Source organism: Lissotriton vulgaris, chromosome 6 (assembly GCF_964263255.1).
Source record: "Lissotriton vulgaris chromosome 6, aLisVul1.2, whole genome shotgun sequence".
In the NCBI taxonomy this organism is placed as follows: Eukaryota; Metazoa; Chordata; class Amphibia; order Caudata; family Salamandridae; genus Lissotriton; species Lissotriton vulgaris.
In genome coordinates this window covers 1,331,277,489-1,331,294,512 of record NC_141694.1, presented here as the reverse complement: position 1 = coordinate 1,331,294,512, position 17,024 = coordinate 1,331,277,489, and the positions used below count along the sequence as shown (strand labels likewise).

At 39.6% G+C, this 17,024-nt stretch overlaps 1 protein-coding gene across 3 annotated transcripts in view; it reads right to left on the bottom strand.

Moving 5' to 3' along the window:
• Positions 1–17,024, bottom strand: part of LOC147708847 (MFS-type transporter SLC18B1-like) — a 721,944-nt gene that overhangs the window by 240,461 nt on the left and 464,459 nt on the right. For 2 of the 3 annotated variants that reach the window (XM_086927467.1, XM_086927468.1), the window contains exon 11: positions 12,825–12,899. In XM_086927467.1, coding sequence (XP_086783593.1) covers positions 12,825–12,899 — 75 coding nt within the window. Of the gene's footprint in view, positions 1–12,820; positions 12,900–17,024 lie in introns of those variants that run through there. The other variant, XM_086927469.1, reaches the window with a different exon arrangement.

Sequence of the window (17,024 nt, the reverse complement as noted above, 5' to 3'; positions counted from 1 at the left end):
CACTTCCAGTATTTTGCATTGAATTTAGTCTCAATTCATCTTGTTCAGTCTCCTGAATCACTGTTTCATTTGCAAGTGCATAATACCCAGTCACATACTCTGCACATAGGTTTTCCAGAGTGACAACATCTTGTTTAGCCTTATGGGTAGCACACTTGATAACAGCAAACTGTCTTGTGATATAAAGAATTCCTCTGAACAACCAAGATAAACAACTTCCTTTTTACAACACAGCATTTGTGTAGGAAAAACCTTGTGACCACAGTCAGCTAAGTGATTCAGTAAACAACTGTGTCACGCTTGTAGTACTCTTCCATCTTAGATCCAAGTAGCAAGTCCTCAATGTATTACAAAAAGACTGAATTACAAGGCAACCTCACATTTTCCAGATCCTTCTTTAGGATTTGATTAAACTTTTAAGGACTTTCAGTATAACCTTGCAGTATCCTACAGCAAACGAGAACTTCATTTTCAAATTGAAACGGAAAGAGATAATGTCTTTCCCCTTGAAAAGGAATGGAGAATAACATTTAGCATAGGTCAATGTCTGAATACCATTCTGCTTCAGATGGAATTTGGAACAGAATTACTGCTGGATTCTGTACCACAGGACAACGTGAGAGGACTACTCTGTTTTTCTAAAATGCTACACTATTCCCCTTTTACCATTTGGTTTCTTAATTCCCATTACGGGAGAGTTACAAGGATTACCAAACACTTTACAAAATATTTCCTGTTCAATCCTATTTGACAGGTTTCATCCCTTCTTCTCCTTTCACGGTTTAGTTCTAGGGAAAATGGTATTAGGATTCACATTAATCCTGATATCTTTGGCACCTTTTATTAATATTGTCTTTTTGCTAGAGAAATCCAACATCTCTTGTTTGACACCATGTCTTAAATCCAGAGGCAAATATTCTTGGGTTAGAACTGAGAATAATTGAACTGTCATGTGTTTTAATTTTGAACACTGAATTTGCATCTTGAGTTTCAGTTCCAACACTTTCTGGTGTACAGTAAATCATACAGTTCAGCTTGCAAAGCAAGTCTCTTCCCTACAATTTACAGGACTTGAATCACTCAAAATGAAAGGATGATTCTGCTCCATTTACCCTATTTTAACTGTGACTTAATTAACAATGTGTATTACCAATCTGTTTATTAATAATCCCTACAACTTGGACTTCTCTTCCCATGAAGGGTAGGTTTAGAACCTTCACAGAATGCACTGTAGAGCGGGTAGCTCCTATATCAATCACAAAAGAAAAGGGGTGGCCATTGACTTCAGCATCAAGGTATGGGTCACTTTGGTCTACCTCAAGGGCTGGTTCAAGCAAGCAAGCTTTATCTCCTCTCAGGCACCACCATTAGGAATCTTTTCCAAGAGAAAACTGAGGAAAATCATTATTTACAATCAATTCTTTTGGTACCATTTGTTATACCACATTTTTTAATGTAATGCTGCAACACTGGGTATATTATTCATGGACAACAACCTCTGCTCGTGAATACTCTGCACAGAAGCTGGTTGAGTTGTTGTCACTGACCATATCTGTATCTGTTTCACATTTCTCTGCATCTGAGGAACAAGATGATTCTGTATTCAGTCAGAATTCTGTTGACATTCTCTTTTCCAATGCCCAATATTACCACAAAAGTGACAAGCAGAAATCCACCTTTCCCGGGTTTACTTTAAGTCATTTCATTATCTTGTTTCTTCAATTAAATCCTTAATATGTGACCCTATTGCTATAAATCCCAATTATTTTAATGTTCAATTGGTCAAATCCATTTTGTAATTTATCTTCACATTCTTCATTTGCTAAGGTCAACCTCACACTTATCAGCCAAATCATCAAGTTTATAATGTGCCCCATTTGCACATCTTGCAGCTTCTTTAATCAGATATCCAATTTTCTAAACATAAGTCAAAAGCCTGTTCAGGCAAACAGTTCTCTGTAGCGTTGCTCCAAATTCAAATTTTCAAAGACCCACATTGACAACCCTCCCTTTTGGATGGTTTTTAAATGACAGCAGTAGTGACCAGTAAATTAACTCTGGGGGCAAGAGAAGCAATTGCAGTATCCCTATGAGTACTTGTCACGGTTGTCATTTTAAGTTCACACATAGTTGTTACCTGTACTAGTACACCTATACTATTTCTTACTGAACCTGTATCCAGCACCACAGCAGGACAAAGTCCCTGTCTCTACATCCCATCAGTATACAGAAGAGGTCTCGCATTCAAAAGGTTATTTAAAAAGTTATGATTCTTGATTATGTTCCTCTTATTTCCCTCATAAGATTTTGTTTTGTTTGTTATTGCTTTAACTATTGCTGGAAAAACTCCCACTCCCTCCATTAGGTCTCCCTCCGGCACTATTCCTGTTGACTCAACTTGTTTTCAAGCCATTGTCTAAATGAGCCCTTCACCAGCAATGTCATTTTTTTCTCTCTATTTCGGTTGCTTGGGATCACATGGTGCACCTCAAACTGTATAAGACATGGTAGAGCATTTTCTCACTCATGGGCTGTCCTAGTAAATCTAGCTTTCTAATATTAAAGGTAACTTCTAAAGGAAATTGCAAGTTCTTGTCAGAAGCAGTATATTCATTCCATTCAGAAATCAAGGTACAGTTATAACTCCCGAAGTCCATCATCATTTCGTCTGCAGGCATTAACCCTGAGGGTAATTTCTGACCCGCAACCCATCGGTTGTAGAACATACAAAAGAAACAATTTTTTTCAATACAGCACCCTTTATTTTGCTAAAAACTACTAAAAACACACACAGACCAAGGTAGCAGACAACAATCAATTCCAATGCGGCTCTGTCAAAGTTCAACCTATTATCTCTGTCAGCAATCAATCATTAAACAAATACTACAAAAAGAGGGCCCTAGGGAGAAATATTTATAGACCAACCAAATTTATCTTTATAGAGCAACCAAATTTAAATCCTCAAATACCTAACTATCATAATACCAATGAAAATATGGTGGTCTTACAATGATCCGTAATTTATACACTTCTAAATCCTCTGTCTGTCTCTAATCAGAACAATCCCAAAAGCGTGATGATTGGGGCACTCTGATACAAGCGGCTGTGATCAAAGAAAGTGAAGAAAAAATAAAGGAAAAAAAGAGGGGAATGGGAAATGTCCACTCTAGGATATTTGGTATCCCATCATTGCACACAGAAAGGTGCCCTGTGTCATCATCTGGGTTATTACCAAACAACTATGTATCGCTCTCTCTTCAGCAATTGAGAGAGACTATAGCTATAGTTGTATCCTCTTGTGGTTACTCTCAAGGGAAAGAAAGTGCAAGATAGGAAAAAGTTTTTCAAAATACTATAAGAAAGCAGTGCATATGGTGAAAGTGTGAGTTAAAATCAGATAACCTCCTACGGTTCCAAAGGTACCTATTCAATCAATATGTGTTCAGCGGGGTTTCCCAAATTAAAAACTAGTGCCCACATGCATCAAGCATTTTTGGAGTCGCAAACGGTGCGATTCCTTAAAATCGGCCGTTTGCGATTCCAAAAATGCTTTTTGAGATGCATCATTGGTTTTAGTGGAAAATCGCTAATTTTGCGATTTTCTAAAATGCGATTGCATTTAAGGAATCGCAATTTTGCGATTCCTTAAATGCGATTGCATCATTCTTTAAAAAAATTGCGATCTTGAAGATTGCAAGTGCAAATTACCACGAGGTTGAACCTCGTGGTAATTTGCGAAAAATGTTTAAAATGTTCTAATTTGCATTTTAACCAATGTCATGTTACAGACACACATGTCTTTAGGACATGTGTGTGTGAAACATCCATTTTAAAATACATTTCAGGGGTGCAGGGGGGGGGTCCTTTGGACCCCCCCTGCACCCATGGAATGCATCAACATTTGCGATTTCAAAATTGCGAATTCGCAATTTCCATTGATTCCTATGGGCCTTTTGGCCCATAGGAATCAATGGGAATTGCGAATTCGCATTTTTGAATTCGCATAATATTTGCGATTCGGTAGAAATTGCGATTTTTACCGAATCGCAAATATTAATCACTTTCAATAATGCATCCCGTTTTGCGATTTCTTATTTGCGATTCAGTAAAAATCGCAAATTTGGAAAGGCAAAACGGGAGCTTGATGCATGTGGGCATAAGAGTGCAGTAAGAGGACAGTTATAACTTAATCACTGTCCATGTGGTCAACATGTTTCAGCCTTCGGGACCATGTTCCCATGGCTTTCGTCAGGACCTAATTAGATGTAATGTCACTGCAACATTGAATGGAGGATATATACATACTTTATATCTAGTTTCGAATTCTTGGAACTAGTAAGAGAATCTAAGGGAAAAAAATGAAAAAAGGGAAAGAGATGAAATCTACATTCCATTGTGCCCACATGTCTGTTTTTAAAGACACATTATTTATAATAAAATAAAATAAACTAGAAGTGCTTACCAATGCTTGTTCATGTCTGTACCTCTCCTCTCTCGGATCCAGCTCGAGTATATAAATGAGGCCCCGGTGTGAAAACATTTATTGATACAAGTCTATAACTACAGACTTACTTCAAATGTTCAGGCTTAAACTTGTTCAGCCTTTACACTTTAGTGATTGAATCCGCCTTAGTAACTCTCCATCCTCCACTAAATGCATAGATGAGAGACCGCAGTCTGCCCATCTGATTATTTATTGTGTGTTTTCAAATGAGTCCTCTATGTGGCGAAATGGCATTGACATATGATTTAAACTGTCAATCCCTAATTTTTCATTGTTGTCTCTTATATATTGCAAAACCCTTTTAATCTGTCACCTTGCGCAGAGTTTTGTTCGGTATCAACAGATGAGACCAACAAAGGGTTATGTCCCCACACCGAATCTGGACATTTTCAGAACCAAGTGTGAGATTGCTGAATTCTGCCGAAAATTGAAACTGAAAGCCTTCTTCAAAAATCAAGAAAACCCAACCCCAGATGGAGACACGCCCCTACGGAAGAAATCAAAATTTTGTCCTCTGAACTCACAAGTACCAATCGAAATCATCACTTTTGAACAAGCGATCATGAAGGAAGTAGATGAACTTAATGAAAAAAATCAAGAAACTCTTCCACAACATCACAAAGGCAGAACAAAAAGCCCTAGATGATTTAAGAAATAATGGAGAACTTGTGATGAAACAGGCGGAAAAGGAGGAGGAATAGTCCTATTAAGCAAAGAAGGATACAACCAACAATGTATGGACCTAATCTCAGACAAAAAAATTCTACAAAATAATCAATACAGATCCTACACAAAGACTGCAAAGGACCATTGCTCTCAAGGTGGAAGAAGCTGAGACAAATGACTGGATCTCCAAAAAAGAGGCGGAGTTCCTAGAGACCAATAATCCAATAATACCATATTTTTAATCACTACCTAAGACTCACAAGGCACGCAGACCCCCACCCGGAAGACCTATCGTCTCTGGAATCGGCTCAGTCCTTGAACCACTCTCGCAATTTGCAGATCAGTATCTAAAACCATTAGCACAGAAAACACCCACGTATCTCAAAGATATTAGAGAATTGCTGAACCTTTTACGAGATATTGACTACTCAGAGGAGAGCATGATTTTGGTGGGGCTAGATGTAGAGAGCCTCTACACTAGCCTCCCCCAACAAAAGACCATCGACACCCTGGAGACTCTAGTTTTCAGCACTGAATGGCATTACAAAACCCCAAGACACTTTGTACTCGAATGTAGTAGGTTGGCCCTAACAGAAAATTACTTCCAATACAACTAAACTCTCTACCAACAGTGCCATGGCACGTCAATGGGGAGCACATTCGCCCAAAGTGTGGGGGGCCTCTACGTTAGCCATTTCGAGGTAACACACATAAACAACGCCAACAATCCCTTTCATCAGAAAATAAGATTCTGGAGGCGCTACATAGATGATATCATCCTCATTTGGGAGGGTGACATGGGGAGCCTCCTAAATTTCCACTCGTGGATCAACACCAGGGATGAATGGCTGAGGTTCACATACACAGCAGATAAACAAAAACTTGACTTTCTGGATATCACAATTTATGCTGAAAACCATACTCTACAGACAAAAACCTATTTTAAATCAACTGCAAAAAACAGCTTGCTCTCTTTCCAAAGTTCCACCCACGCCCTCTAAGTCAATTTCTAAGACTCCGAAGAAATTGCAGCAAAACTAAGGAATATAAAAAACAAGCAGACAACTTGAGCGCCAAGCTGAAAGATCGCGATTATCCACCCAGAATCATCAACAAATGTAAAAAGAGAGCAAGAAACCAGAACAGAGACAATCTACTGGAAACAGTTCAATGGGCACCTGAACAAGATCAACTGACATGTGTAACAACATACAGTATAGCGTCCAATAATGTGAAGAAAATAATCAACAAAAATTGGAGGATTCTGACCTCTGCGAATCTGACTTGGCGAAAACCTAGGTTTGCTAATAAAAGGACACGAAACCTAAAAGATATACTAGTCCACACTAGACCACCGCCCATAAAACATGTAACAGAGATCCCCCGTTTATGGGACCACGCCCCAGTCAGAGGCCACTTCCCATGTGGAAACTGCTCAGTTTGCGCCCTCACAAGTACTGTTAAAACTATACAACTGTTACCAAACTCGACATGGACAATGGGAAATCATACAAATTGCAACACTAGCCACGTGATCTACATGATCATATGTCCATGCACCATGCGCTACATTGGCATGACGTGCCGAAAAGTGTAGCAAAGAATATTCAAACACAGAAGCAATGTCAAATGAAGGAAAAGCACAACCAAAATGAGCAATCACTACATAGAAGCAGGTCACTCAATAGCAGGCTTACAATGGATTGTCTTAGAAACCCTGATGCTAAAAAACCACAATGCGGAGAAAATCCTCTTCGAAAAAGAGCAAAAATGGGGGCACAGATTGAAAACTGACACACAAGGACTGAATGATCATATTCCCTGGCTGAGTCTTAACAACTGACAAATCTCTAGGAATTATATTAACCTTTTGTCCAACAAAGATATGAGCCTCATCTAGCACAGAATGTTACCATTACTATTAGCCACTGCCGTATCAAGCCTAACTAGCTATATCTTGAGGGACATGTTTAGTAAACCACCCTATTTGAACTCTTTTAACAACTAAGCAAAATGCAATGTGATCAGTGAATTCGAACAATTTATAATTTTTATGATTGATTCGATCATCAAATATTGGCGCCAAGCAACTTGTGTCTATAAAACCGACTAGACCGCGCATGCAAGTCTGTCTTCTATTCTACTTCTACTTTTACGTGCTTCACAACACACAAATTATGACTAAATATTTAATCATTAAAAATAAAAATAATGTAGCCCTTAAATCCGTAAACAAAAGATAAGAGGTAGGCTTCATCTTTTTAGTCTGCCTTCTTTCTTTCTTTACTCATCACAAACGATAAAAACCACACCCGGAAGCAGAAAACGACATCCGGGTCTACACTGGAGGAGTCAGCACAAGTCGTGCATGAAATGAGACCTCAGGTACCATGGGAACTCAGCATGCTGCCTAAAAAAACTGTAACGTATTCAACCTCTTTTCTAAATATGTCATGTTTGTCAATATTAGATTAGCAGGCCTCGCAAACTCCCGGGGACCCGTTGAGGCACCTCATAATAACAATGAAGGTACGTGTTTTGTTTTTTCTAAAATACCGGCGGCTAAACGCGGCTTTCACTCTTAACAAACGCTCGTAAAAAATGCAGCGTTTTTCACCCGCAAGCGCACATCATGTATTACTACCCCTGGTGACACTGTTGTGTATATTTTTGAGAGTGAATGAGCATGTTGTGCAAAACACAATATTGACGCAACGAAAGGGTAGCAGATACAATTTCGGTGTCCATTTATCGTTTGGCGCCTTACCACATGACTGTTGCAATTAATGACACTGAATGAAAGTTATAGTAACACACTTAAGAGTTATTGACTAATTCTATCGTCCAAATTAATTGAGATGAAAATACAAAGGTTCAATAAGAATAAGTAGAGATATTTTGCCCTTATGACCTTTATTGATGAAAACAACGAGAGTGAGAGAGTGACTCTTTGCCATGTGATGGCTGTGTGGTCTCACAAAGTATTGCCATTTTCTAGTTGCTGTAACCAAAATGGAAAAATGTTTCGCTACATGTGTCCATAAATCCCTTCCCCTTCCTCCTTCCCTCCCCTTTGTTTCTCGTGTATTACAGGTACCAACAAGACCGTACCAAGATTAAGATTACTATATCTTATTTTTCACTTTTTCCCAATAAGAACATTTATTTTTAGGGATTACACTTTCTGAGACACTCACTATCTCAGATCACACTTCACTCTGGTCCTGAAGAAAGCCCACCTGACACACCTGGGTGACCAAAGACTGAAACATGCCGACCATTTTGTATATACCAGTTAATTTCAGTGCGCGAGAGCCCTAAACACTCTCAGAAACGCGCACCATATATTTTTAATACCTATCTCGAACCCAGACCGATTAAAATCCAATTCTGGTTGTACGAGTATTTTATAGAGTTTGCCCCTTCAACACATCACTGATCACTACTGTTTTTAACCAGGGGTATTCCTCCCGGTGGAGGTTGCATAATCACTAGCCCCGTGATGATGCAAACACGTGTTCAATAGGCGGAGAACCAAGATATACCGTCCCTCCCATCTAAAAAACGTGTATGAGGGTGTTTTATTGGGACACGTCGGAATATTGCATACACAGGTTATGCAGGACAAGTGATCCTTTCCCCATTTGATTATTTCCATACTAAGTTCAAGGAAGCTGAATGGATCACACCTTCCTTCTCCCTCCCTTCTTGATGATTCAGTTTAAATCATATGTCAATGCCATTTCGCCACATAGAGGGCTCATTTGAAAACACACAATAAATGATCAGATGGGCTGACTGCGGTCTCTCATCTATGCATTTAGTGGAGGATGGAGAGTTACTAATGCTGATTCAATCACTAAAGTGTAAAGGCTGAAAAAGTTTAAGCCTGAACATTTGAAATAAGTCTGTAGTCATAGACTTGTATTAATTAATTTTCTCAGAGCGGGCCTCATTTATATACTCGAGCTGGATCCGAGAGAGGTGAGGTACAGACATGAACAATGGAATGTAGATACCATCTCTTTCCCTTTTTTTCATTTTTTCCCCTTAGATTCTCATACTTGTTCCAAGAATTCGAAACTGGATATAAAGTATGTATATATCCTACATTCAATGTTGCAGTGACATTACATCTAATTAGGTCCTGACGAAAGCCATGGGAACATGGTCCCGAAGGCTGAAACATGTTGACCACATGGACAGTGATTAAGGTATAACTGTCCTCTTACTGCACTCTTAGTTTTTAATTTGGGAAACTCCGCTGAACACATATTGATTGAATAGGTACATTTGGAACCGTAGGAGGTTATCTGATTTTAACTCACACATTCGCCATATACACTGCTTTCTTATAGTATTTTTGAAAAACGTTTTCCTATCTTGCACGTTCTTTCCCTTGAGAGTAACCACAAGAGGATACAACTATAGCTATAGGCTCTCTCAATTGCTGAAGAGAGAGTGATACATAGTTGTTTGGTAAAAACCCAGATGATGACACTGGGCACCTATCTGTGTGCAATGATGGGATACCAAATATCCTAGAGTGGACATCTCCCATTCCCCTCTTTTTTTTCTCCTTTTTTTCCTTCACTTTCTTTGATCACAGCTACATGTATCAGAGTGCCCCAATCATCACACTTTTGGAATTGTTCTGATTAGAGACAGACAGAGGACTTAGTAGTGTATACATTATACTATGGATCATTGCAAGACCACCATATTTTCATTGGTATTATGAGCAATCAATCATTGCCAGCGTGTCTTTGTGGTGATGTCTTGCCAATTTCAGTGCTACTCTCCGGCTGATTAACCTATTACAGCACCCCACTCCGTGAATGAGGAAAACAACTGCAAAGCCTTTCTCATTGAACTTCCTCTAAATAAAAAAAAAAAACTAAACTGTTTGCTCAACCTAAATAAGAAGGAAATCAGTGATTTAAAGTTCGAGAAATCTTGCAACCAACAGAAACAAGAACATCCCTCTTTTGGCACTGTTTAAGCCACAAGTTGCACTAGGCAGACACCCATCCAGTGGCAATCCACCCTGATTAATGAACCTACTCCGTGCTACTTAGAAATAAAGACACCAATCCAGATTAGACACACGATTCTAGGAAGGAAAGCTGCTCATTCAGAAAACAATATGTGTGTGCATGCGGTGCCTCACAATACACAGTAACTTATGGAGACATATAAAACCACAGTATCTGAAGATGTTGGGTTTTGACGAATCCAATAAACAAGTCCTACCGATAATAATACAAAATCCTCTGCAATATAAATCACAAATAAAGAAATACATCAAAGCAAAAGTAGTCAACCCATCAGCTGAACCCAGAATCAGCCTTAAATATCCAAACACCTCAAATACAGCAGACAAATCAATTTCTAACGTAAACTTCAAAATCTCTATTGCACATTAGAAACACCTCAACCACTGTCACGAGCACAAGAATTATTCTACCCTATTCATATTTACAATCCAAATTGTTCAGGATCAAAATTGCAAAAAGCCTTGGCACAAAGGGATTTTAGAAGCAGAAAAGGAGGTGCTCTTTAACAGGTAACCATCCTCTGCAACCAGGATATGTGAGAGGCAAAATCTCTGTACCCCAAAATCAAGACACTCTGAAGTTTTACCTCAAATACTGTTCCTATATTTACTGTATTGGAGATGGTTTTAAACCTCAATTTCATGAGGCAATTTACCTCCACATTAAGGCACTCCCTAAAGCCTCAAATCAGGAGAAAATACAAAGCATTTAAATTAATCCAATTTTAACTTCGATTGGACCACTTAATCAGTGAGTTCTAGAACAAAGAACATTTTAATTACAAAATTCAAAAATAAGTGGTACAGATTCAGTGCCATAAAGGCTCTCTTAAACAGAGGTATAAGGAGTATGTGAAAATCAGAAATAATTGTAAGTCCCAAAGGATTGCAAAATCGATAGAAAAAGGGACAGCATCTATTTGAGCATCCATGTCTGCAGGAAAATCTTCTGGTTCATCCCCCAAATCAAGGGTTTTTTACACATTGTTCTTAATTAATAAATCAACGCTTCGGTATATGCATCCCGGTGCAAGTAAATTTATCATTTCCTCAGCGAATAAAAGCACAAGAAAAATAAACGTCATATTCCCTTTCTATTTAAGCACTTCCCAATTTAATTCATAATTATGTAAGACCCTCTATACTAATGTCATCCAGACATGCTGGAACAGAATATGTTAAATCAACAAAAAGGGCCTAATTACCATACGGACCGTCTGCCATGGGAGCGATCCGATTAGAACTGCTGAGGGTAGGAAAATTCCCCCGCCGTATTACGATGCAACCGCTGTTACAGCGGCAGTCTCATCAACAGCTGTGGAGATACCCCCGAGTAGGTCGCTGCAAGTGCTTGCAGAATCACAGAAAACGTGTGATATGTGCAGACACATTCATGACATATGTGGGGATATGCCTTGTGCACCATGTACCTATTTCTGGAGTCTGGTCATCTGTGCACAGTCCATTCAATGGGGATACATGCCACCTATGGACTTACCTGCATTCCAGTGCCCACAGGGTTGTATTCTTCGGGGTTCAGCTGCTGCGGTGTAGGGTAGACCTGGATAAATGGATCCACGCTGGAGACTGTTGTGGAGAAGTTGATTTGAGCGAGCATGCACCCCAAATCAATTGTTTATGGAGACTCCAGGCAGACGGTCAGACTGCCACATTCGGGTCATCGGAAACTCACATCGTAATCAAGACGACGGTCGGCTGCCCAATGGATGCTATATTTCTTCAACCACCATCTCGGAAGTTGAACAAAGGCTGGGGAAGTCTGTGGTCTTTTAGAGGTCAGTCGGAGTAGAAGATGCATGCATTATAATTCAGCAGTCGGACCTACTGCTTCCAATGAAACAGTGGCAGTCAGACTGCCTCCAACAGGACCATGGAAGCTGATCTGACCGGCATCGTAATCAGGCCCTTAGTGTTATGTGAAAAAACAGGTCTCAGTTAACAAGTGGAAAGAAGGAATAAATGTTATGAGTTACAGCTTACTGCAGAAGTTACTCTGGAACAGGGCAACAATTATGCCAGTGGACAGTACCTAGCAGATTTCAGCTTGACTGTGCTCTGAAAAGCCTGAGGGAGGAGGATCTGAATGAGTGACAGAGATGACTACCATCTTGGGCAAGAGGCTGATTTGCACAGAATTGTGGCAAGGGTAAAAATATAACAAAAATACACTTATTTGTGTCATAGGAAATTTGTTTCAACACCAGTCATATAACATCAGTTTATACAGGTGAATTTGTATGTCTAACCGAATAACTCACACTGTTAATGCTGTTAACAATGTGCAAAAACACAAAACCATACAAATCTCTAACAAGGGTTACAATGGTAAACATGTATTATCTAAACTCTGACAAATAATCTTCTAGAAAGATGAAATCTATAAATACTGTGTTACATCAATGGCAAGAAAAATGTGTATTACAAATTTTATTTTCGAAATTTGGGTGCTGACCATGGTTATAGAATACACGAGCTGCCTACGTGTGAAGAGAGTTCTGTGGTAGATTAATATAACTAACACAAATCATGCAAATTACTACTACTACAGCTAAAACTGCATAGAGATTTTGTACCTACCCAATCGACCAGGTTGAAGTAAAGAGCCCAGAAATGAGACCTAGGGTACTTAATCCTTCCTGAAATCCATTTTCACTGCAAACACAAAAAATGCAATAAGTGAATCAATCATACAACTGGCAAGACACAATTACATATTTGGAAAACTTGAAAATGTAAGCATGCATCACAGAAATACAGTTAAATACACATGTAGAGGTTGACACAAACAACTACACTGAAGTACGTCATTCACCAACTGAAATCCAAAAGAAATGTAAACTGAAAGAACCTGAGTTCAGTTTTAAGTAAAAAGATATGCTTGTAAAGTAAATCGACCATGGAATCTGTACGAGTCTAATTTTTTTTAGAAAATGTTTTTTCGCCAAGACTTTGGCTTTTACAGTTGGAAATTCCAAAATATACACCATTTATGAAAACAATAAACATTTGTGGTGGGAAACAATCCGTCAGTGTATAGTAACGTTTCCGAGGAAAATGTGCCTTATCACGGGGCTTTGAAAATTGATGATTCTCTAAACTAAGCAACAAGGATCTTTGAATCACTTTCTATTGATAATTAAAGGTCCTTAAATTATACAAGGCATTACCAATTATCCTTGAACTTGGGTCTACTTAATCAGAGAATTAAGGAGATTGAATCTGTTGGTTTTATTTATATTAAATACTATTTGCTTTGCAACAGGAGCATTGATAATGCTGTGATATATGTTGAGCTGGCACAGGCCAATTAGAAAGAACCACAGCACCGAAACAGCACTCACCGCAACCACCAACAACATTCAAAACATCTTGAACAGAGGAGAAATGGTGGCCCTCATCCTGCTCGACCTCTCCACGGCCTTCGACACTGTGTCTTAAAACTACCTCATTAGAAGGATCCATGAGATTAGAATACAAGGATCCTCTCTGAAATGGGCCTGTTCCTTCCTCACAGGAAGAACCCAAAGGGTCAGGCTGCCTCCCTTTACATCAGAGACCAAAAAACTGATCTGCGGTGTCCCACAGCGATCGCCCCTCAGCCCCACTCTTTTCAACATAAACATGACACGGCTCACCAACATCATCCAATCACAAAAAAAATCACCACCATCTCTTATGCCGATGACACCCAACTCATTCTCTCCCTGACAGGCAAGACAATCACCACCAGAAGACAACTTCATCAACTGCATGACAATGGTCACAGACTGGATGTGAACCAACTGGCTGAGGCTCAATACCGACAAGATGGACGTACCAGTCTTCATCAAGAAGACATCCCCATGGATTACAGCTGGTCACTGTCGGACCTAGGATCAACACCCACAGATCATGCAACAAATCTAGGTATTATGCTAGATGACAAGTTCAACATGATGGCTAAAGTCAAAGCAGTGAGCATGCATACCACCAGACTAGCACACAAGCACTTAGCACCAGCAGGCTGGACTACAGCAACACTCTCTAAGCCTGAATCTTCAAGAAACTGTTACACAGACTCCAGACCATCCAGAATGCAGCCGCAAGACTCATACTCAACATACCATGCCACATCCACATCACACTACACCTCAAGAAGCTTACTGGCTCCCCATTCTTAAGCACACACATATACAAAGCCCTACACAGCACAGGGCCAGAATACCTGAACAGCTACATACTCTTAACCACTTACGCTTTGCCTCACTATCACTTGCACACACTCCCTGCATCAGCAAAAGCAAGATATGCATGACCTCCCTCAACACATCAGAGCATCCCCCTCACTTCTTGAGTTCCATAAGAATTTGAAGACCTGGCTCTTCATATAAGCACCTTGAGTTTGGTAAATTCTCAGGATACCACTTAAAAGAACACAAAGCAGAAGTAATAACATGGAACTCAAAAACCGTGACTAAAGTAAAAGAGATGATATACCTGTGGATCAACATCAAACAGAAACTAGAGAAGCTCAGCGCAAAAAACTGTCAAGGGTATCAACAGACATAAATATCCTTCTGAGAAGTGGCAGCACCTATATTTAACTATCTATGGGAGGGTCAATCTAATCAAGATGTGTATACTGTCTAAAATAGTTTTGTTGTTCAATTGTATCCCACTAGAGTTTGACAGAAGAGATGTCCATAGCTGATAGTGAGTGAAAGTGCAGGGACTAGGGGGCACATGCATCAACCAAAATACCGGTCGCAGACGGCCGATTCACAGAATCAGCCCCTTTGCGACCGGTATTTTGGCATTTGGGATTACCTAAATTGCGAATGCATTTTATTCCCTATTTTGGATGCAACAAGCCTTTCCTAAATGTGAATTCGCATTCAGGAAACGCTAATTTGCAAAAACTTTAAAAAATGCACAAAAGTACATTTTTCAAAGTGGCATGTGGCACACACACATGCTCTTGGGGTATGTGTGTGCGCCACATGTGCACACATGCCTATTTCGGGGGTGCATCAGGGTAGCCTTTTCGCCCCCTTGTACCCTTGAAATTGCATGCACATTTTGCGAGTACCTATTTGGTACTCGCAAATTGTGCATGCAATTCACATACATTCCTATGGGCCTCTAGGCCCATAGGAAGGAATGGGAAGCTGTTCCTTAATTGCGAACCGCAATTTGCAATTGGCAATTAAGGAATAAGTAGGAATTGCTAATATTTTAGCGAAACCTACATGCATAGGCAATTGCGATTCCCATAATTGTGATTCTTTAATAATCGCAATTAAGGAATCGCAATTGCCTACCTTTGATGCATGTGCCCTTAGATTTCTAGATTCCGATGACATACTCACTGCTTGCTGTTTTCCAGTTGGTCACTAAGAACTAGCTAGGCCTCCAATAAAAACCAAGTAAAAGTAAAACGCCACGAGGATTGATATGCAGAACCAGGGGCCAGATGTAGGTAATCACAATTTACCTATTCTTAAATACCGAATTTTACTGATTCAGTATTTAAGAATAGGTAAATGGGATGTAGATACATTTTCGGTAAAAATTACAGAATCGGTAAGATTCGGTATTTCGATTCGGGAAAATGGGGAAAACATTCAAGGGTGCCAGGGTGTCACTTTGACACCCTGGTGCACCCCTGAATCGTGCTTGTGTGCAGATGTTGCAAACATACATGCCCTAAGGGCATGTATGTCTACCACATGGCACAGTTGAAAATGCACAGATTTGCATTTTCAAAGGTATTCCTTATTTACCACCAATAACGAATCCTAAAATGGGAAAAGCACTCATTTGAGTTCTCCCTACATTGCAAATTCGGTAATTTACCGATTCGGTATTTTAAGGAATCGGTAATTTACCAATTCCTAAAAATACAGAATCGGTAACGGCCAAAATTTGGTAATTTCGGGCGTTACCGACCGGTATTGGGCCACCTACATCTGGCCCAAAGTCTTTTCACACTAAACAGTGCTTTTCTTTTAGTACTGTAGTTTGGGCGTTTTTTTAATACAAGCACCACTTTTCTTTCGAATCTCCATTTCCTTCACTGTACAGAAGAACCACATGTGTACCCTGCATCACAGTGCTTCTCAATATCATCACAGTGCGCTGCCCCCACCCCTTTGTGATCCTCGGCAGAAAGGAGTCAGACCTTCAAAACAATAAAACTGTAAAAGCGGCAGCAACGAACACCGGCTCCGCAGTCCTGGATCAGGACGCCTTGGCATTGGCAGCGCTGCTCTGTCCCTTCCACTAGCAGCTCCTCACGTAAACGGAACTAGGAGCCCTTCCTGCAATCAGAAACAGGGTGGAAGCCCCATCAGGAGAGGTCAAGTATATACAGGTATATATAAGATGTATAAGATTCTAGACAGGTGAGAATTTCTGTCCAGGTTGAAGGATGGAGCGGCCCTCGCTCCTACAAGTATCTTAATTAAGGAGTAAGGCATTTTAGATAGTCGCTTAAAAGTCATTCGAATGGAAACTATTGGTTTACTAACCTTTCAAAAGCGAATTAATTTCAAAGGAAATTGATGGCTCTGAGTTTCATGTAAAAAGAAACTTGTTTTGCTCCAATACGTAAATCTTGTTCGATAAGAGATGCAGGTTTATACTGAAACTTAATTTGTGTTTCATTTCTTTTAACAGTAAGGAAAACACCATAGCCGCGTGCCTAGCTGGTTTGTATTTATGCGTTATAAAATATAATTTGAAACGTATTCATATTCTCTGAATCCTGTTCTCTAACTTAGAGCTAGTTAAGTTCCT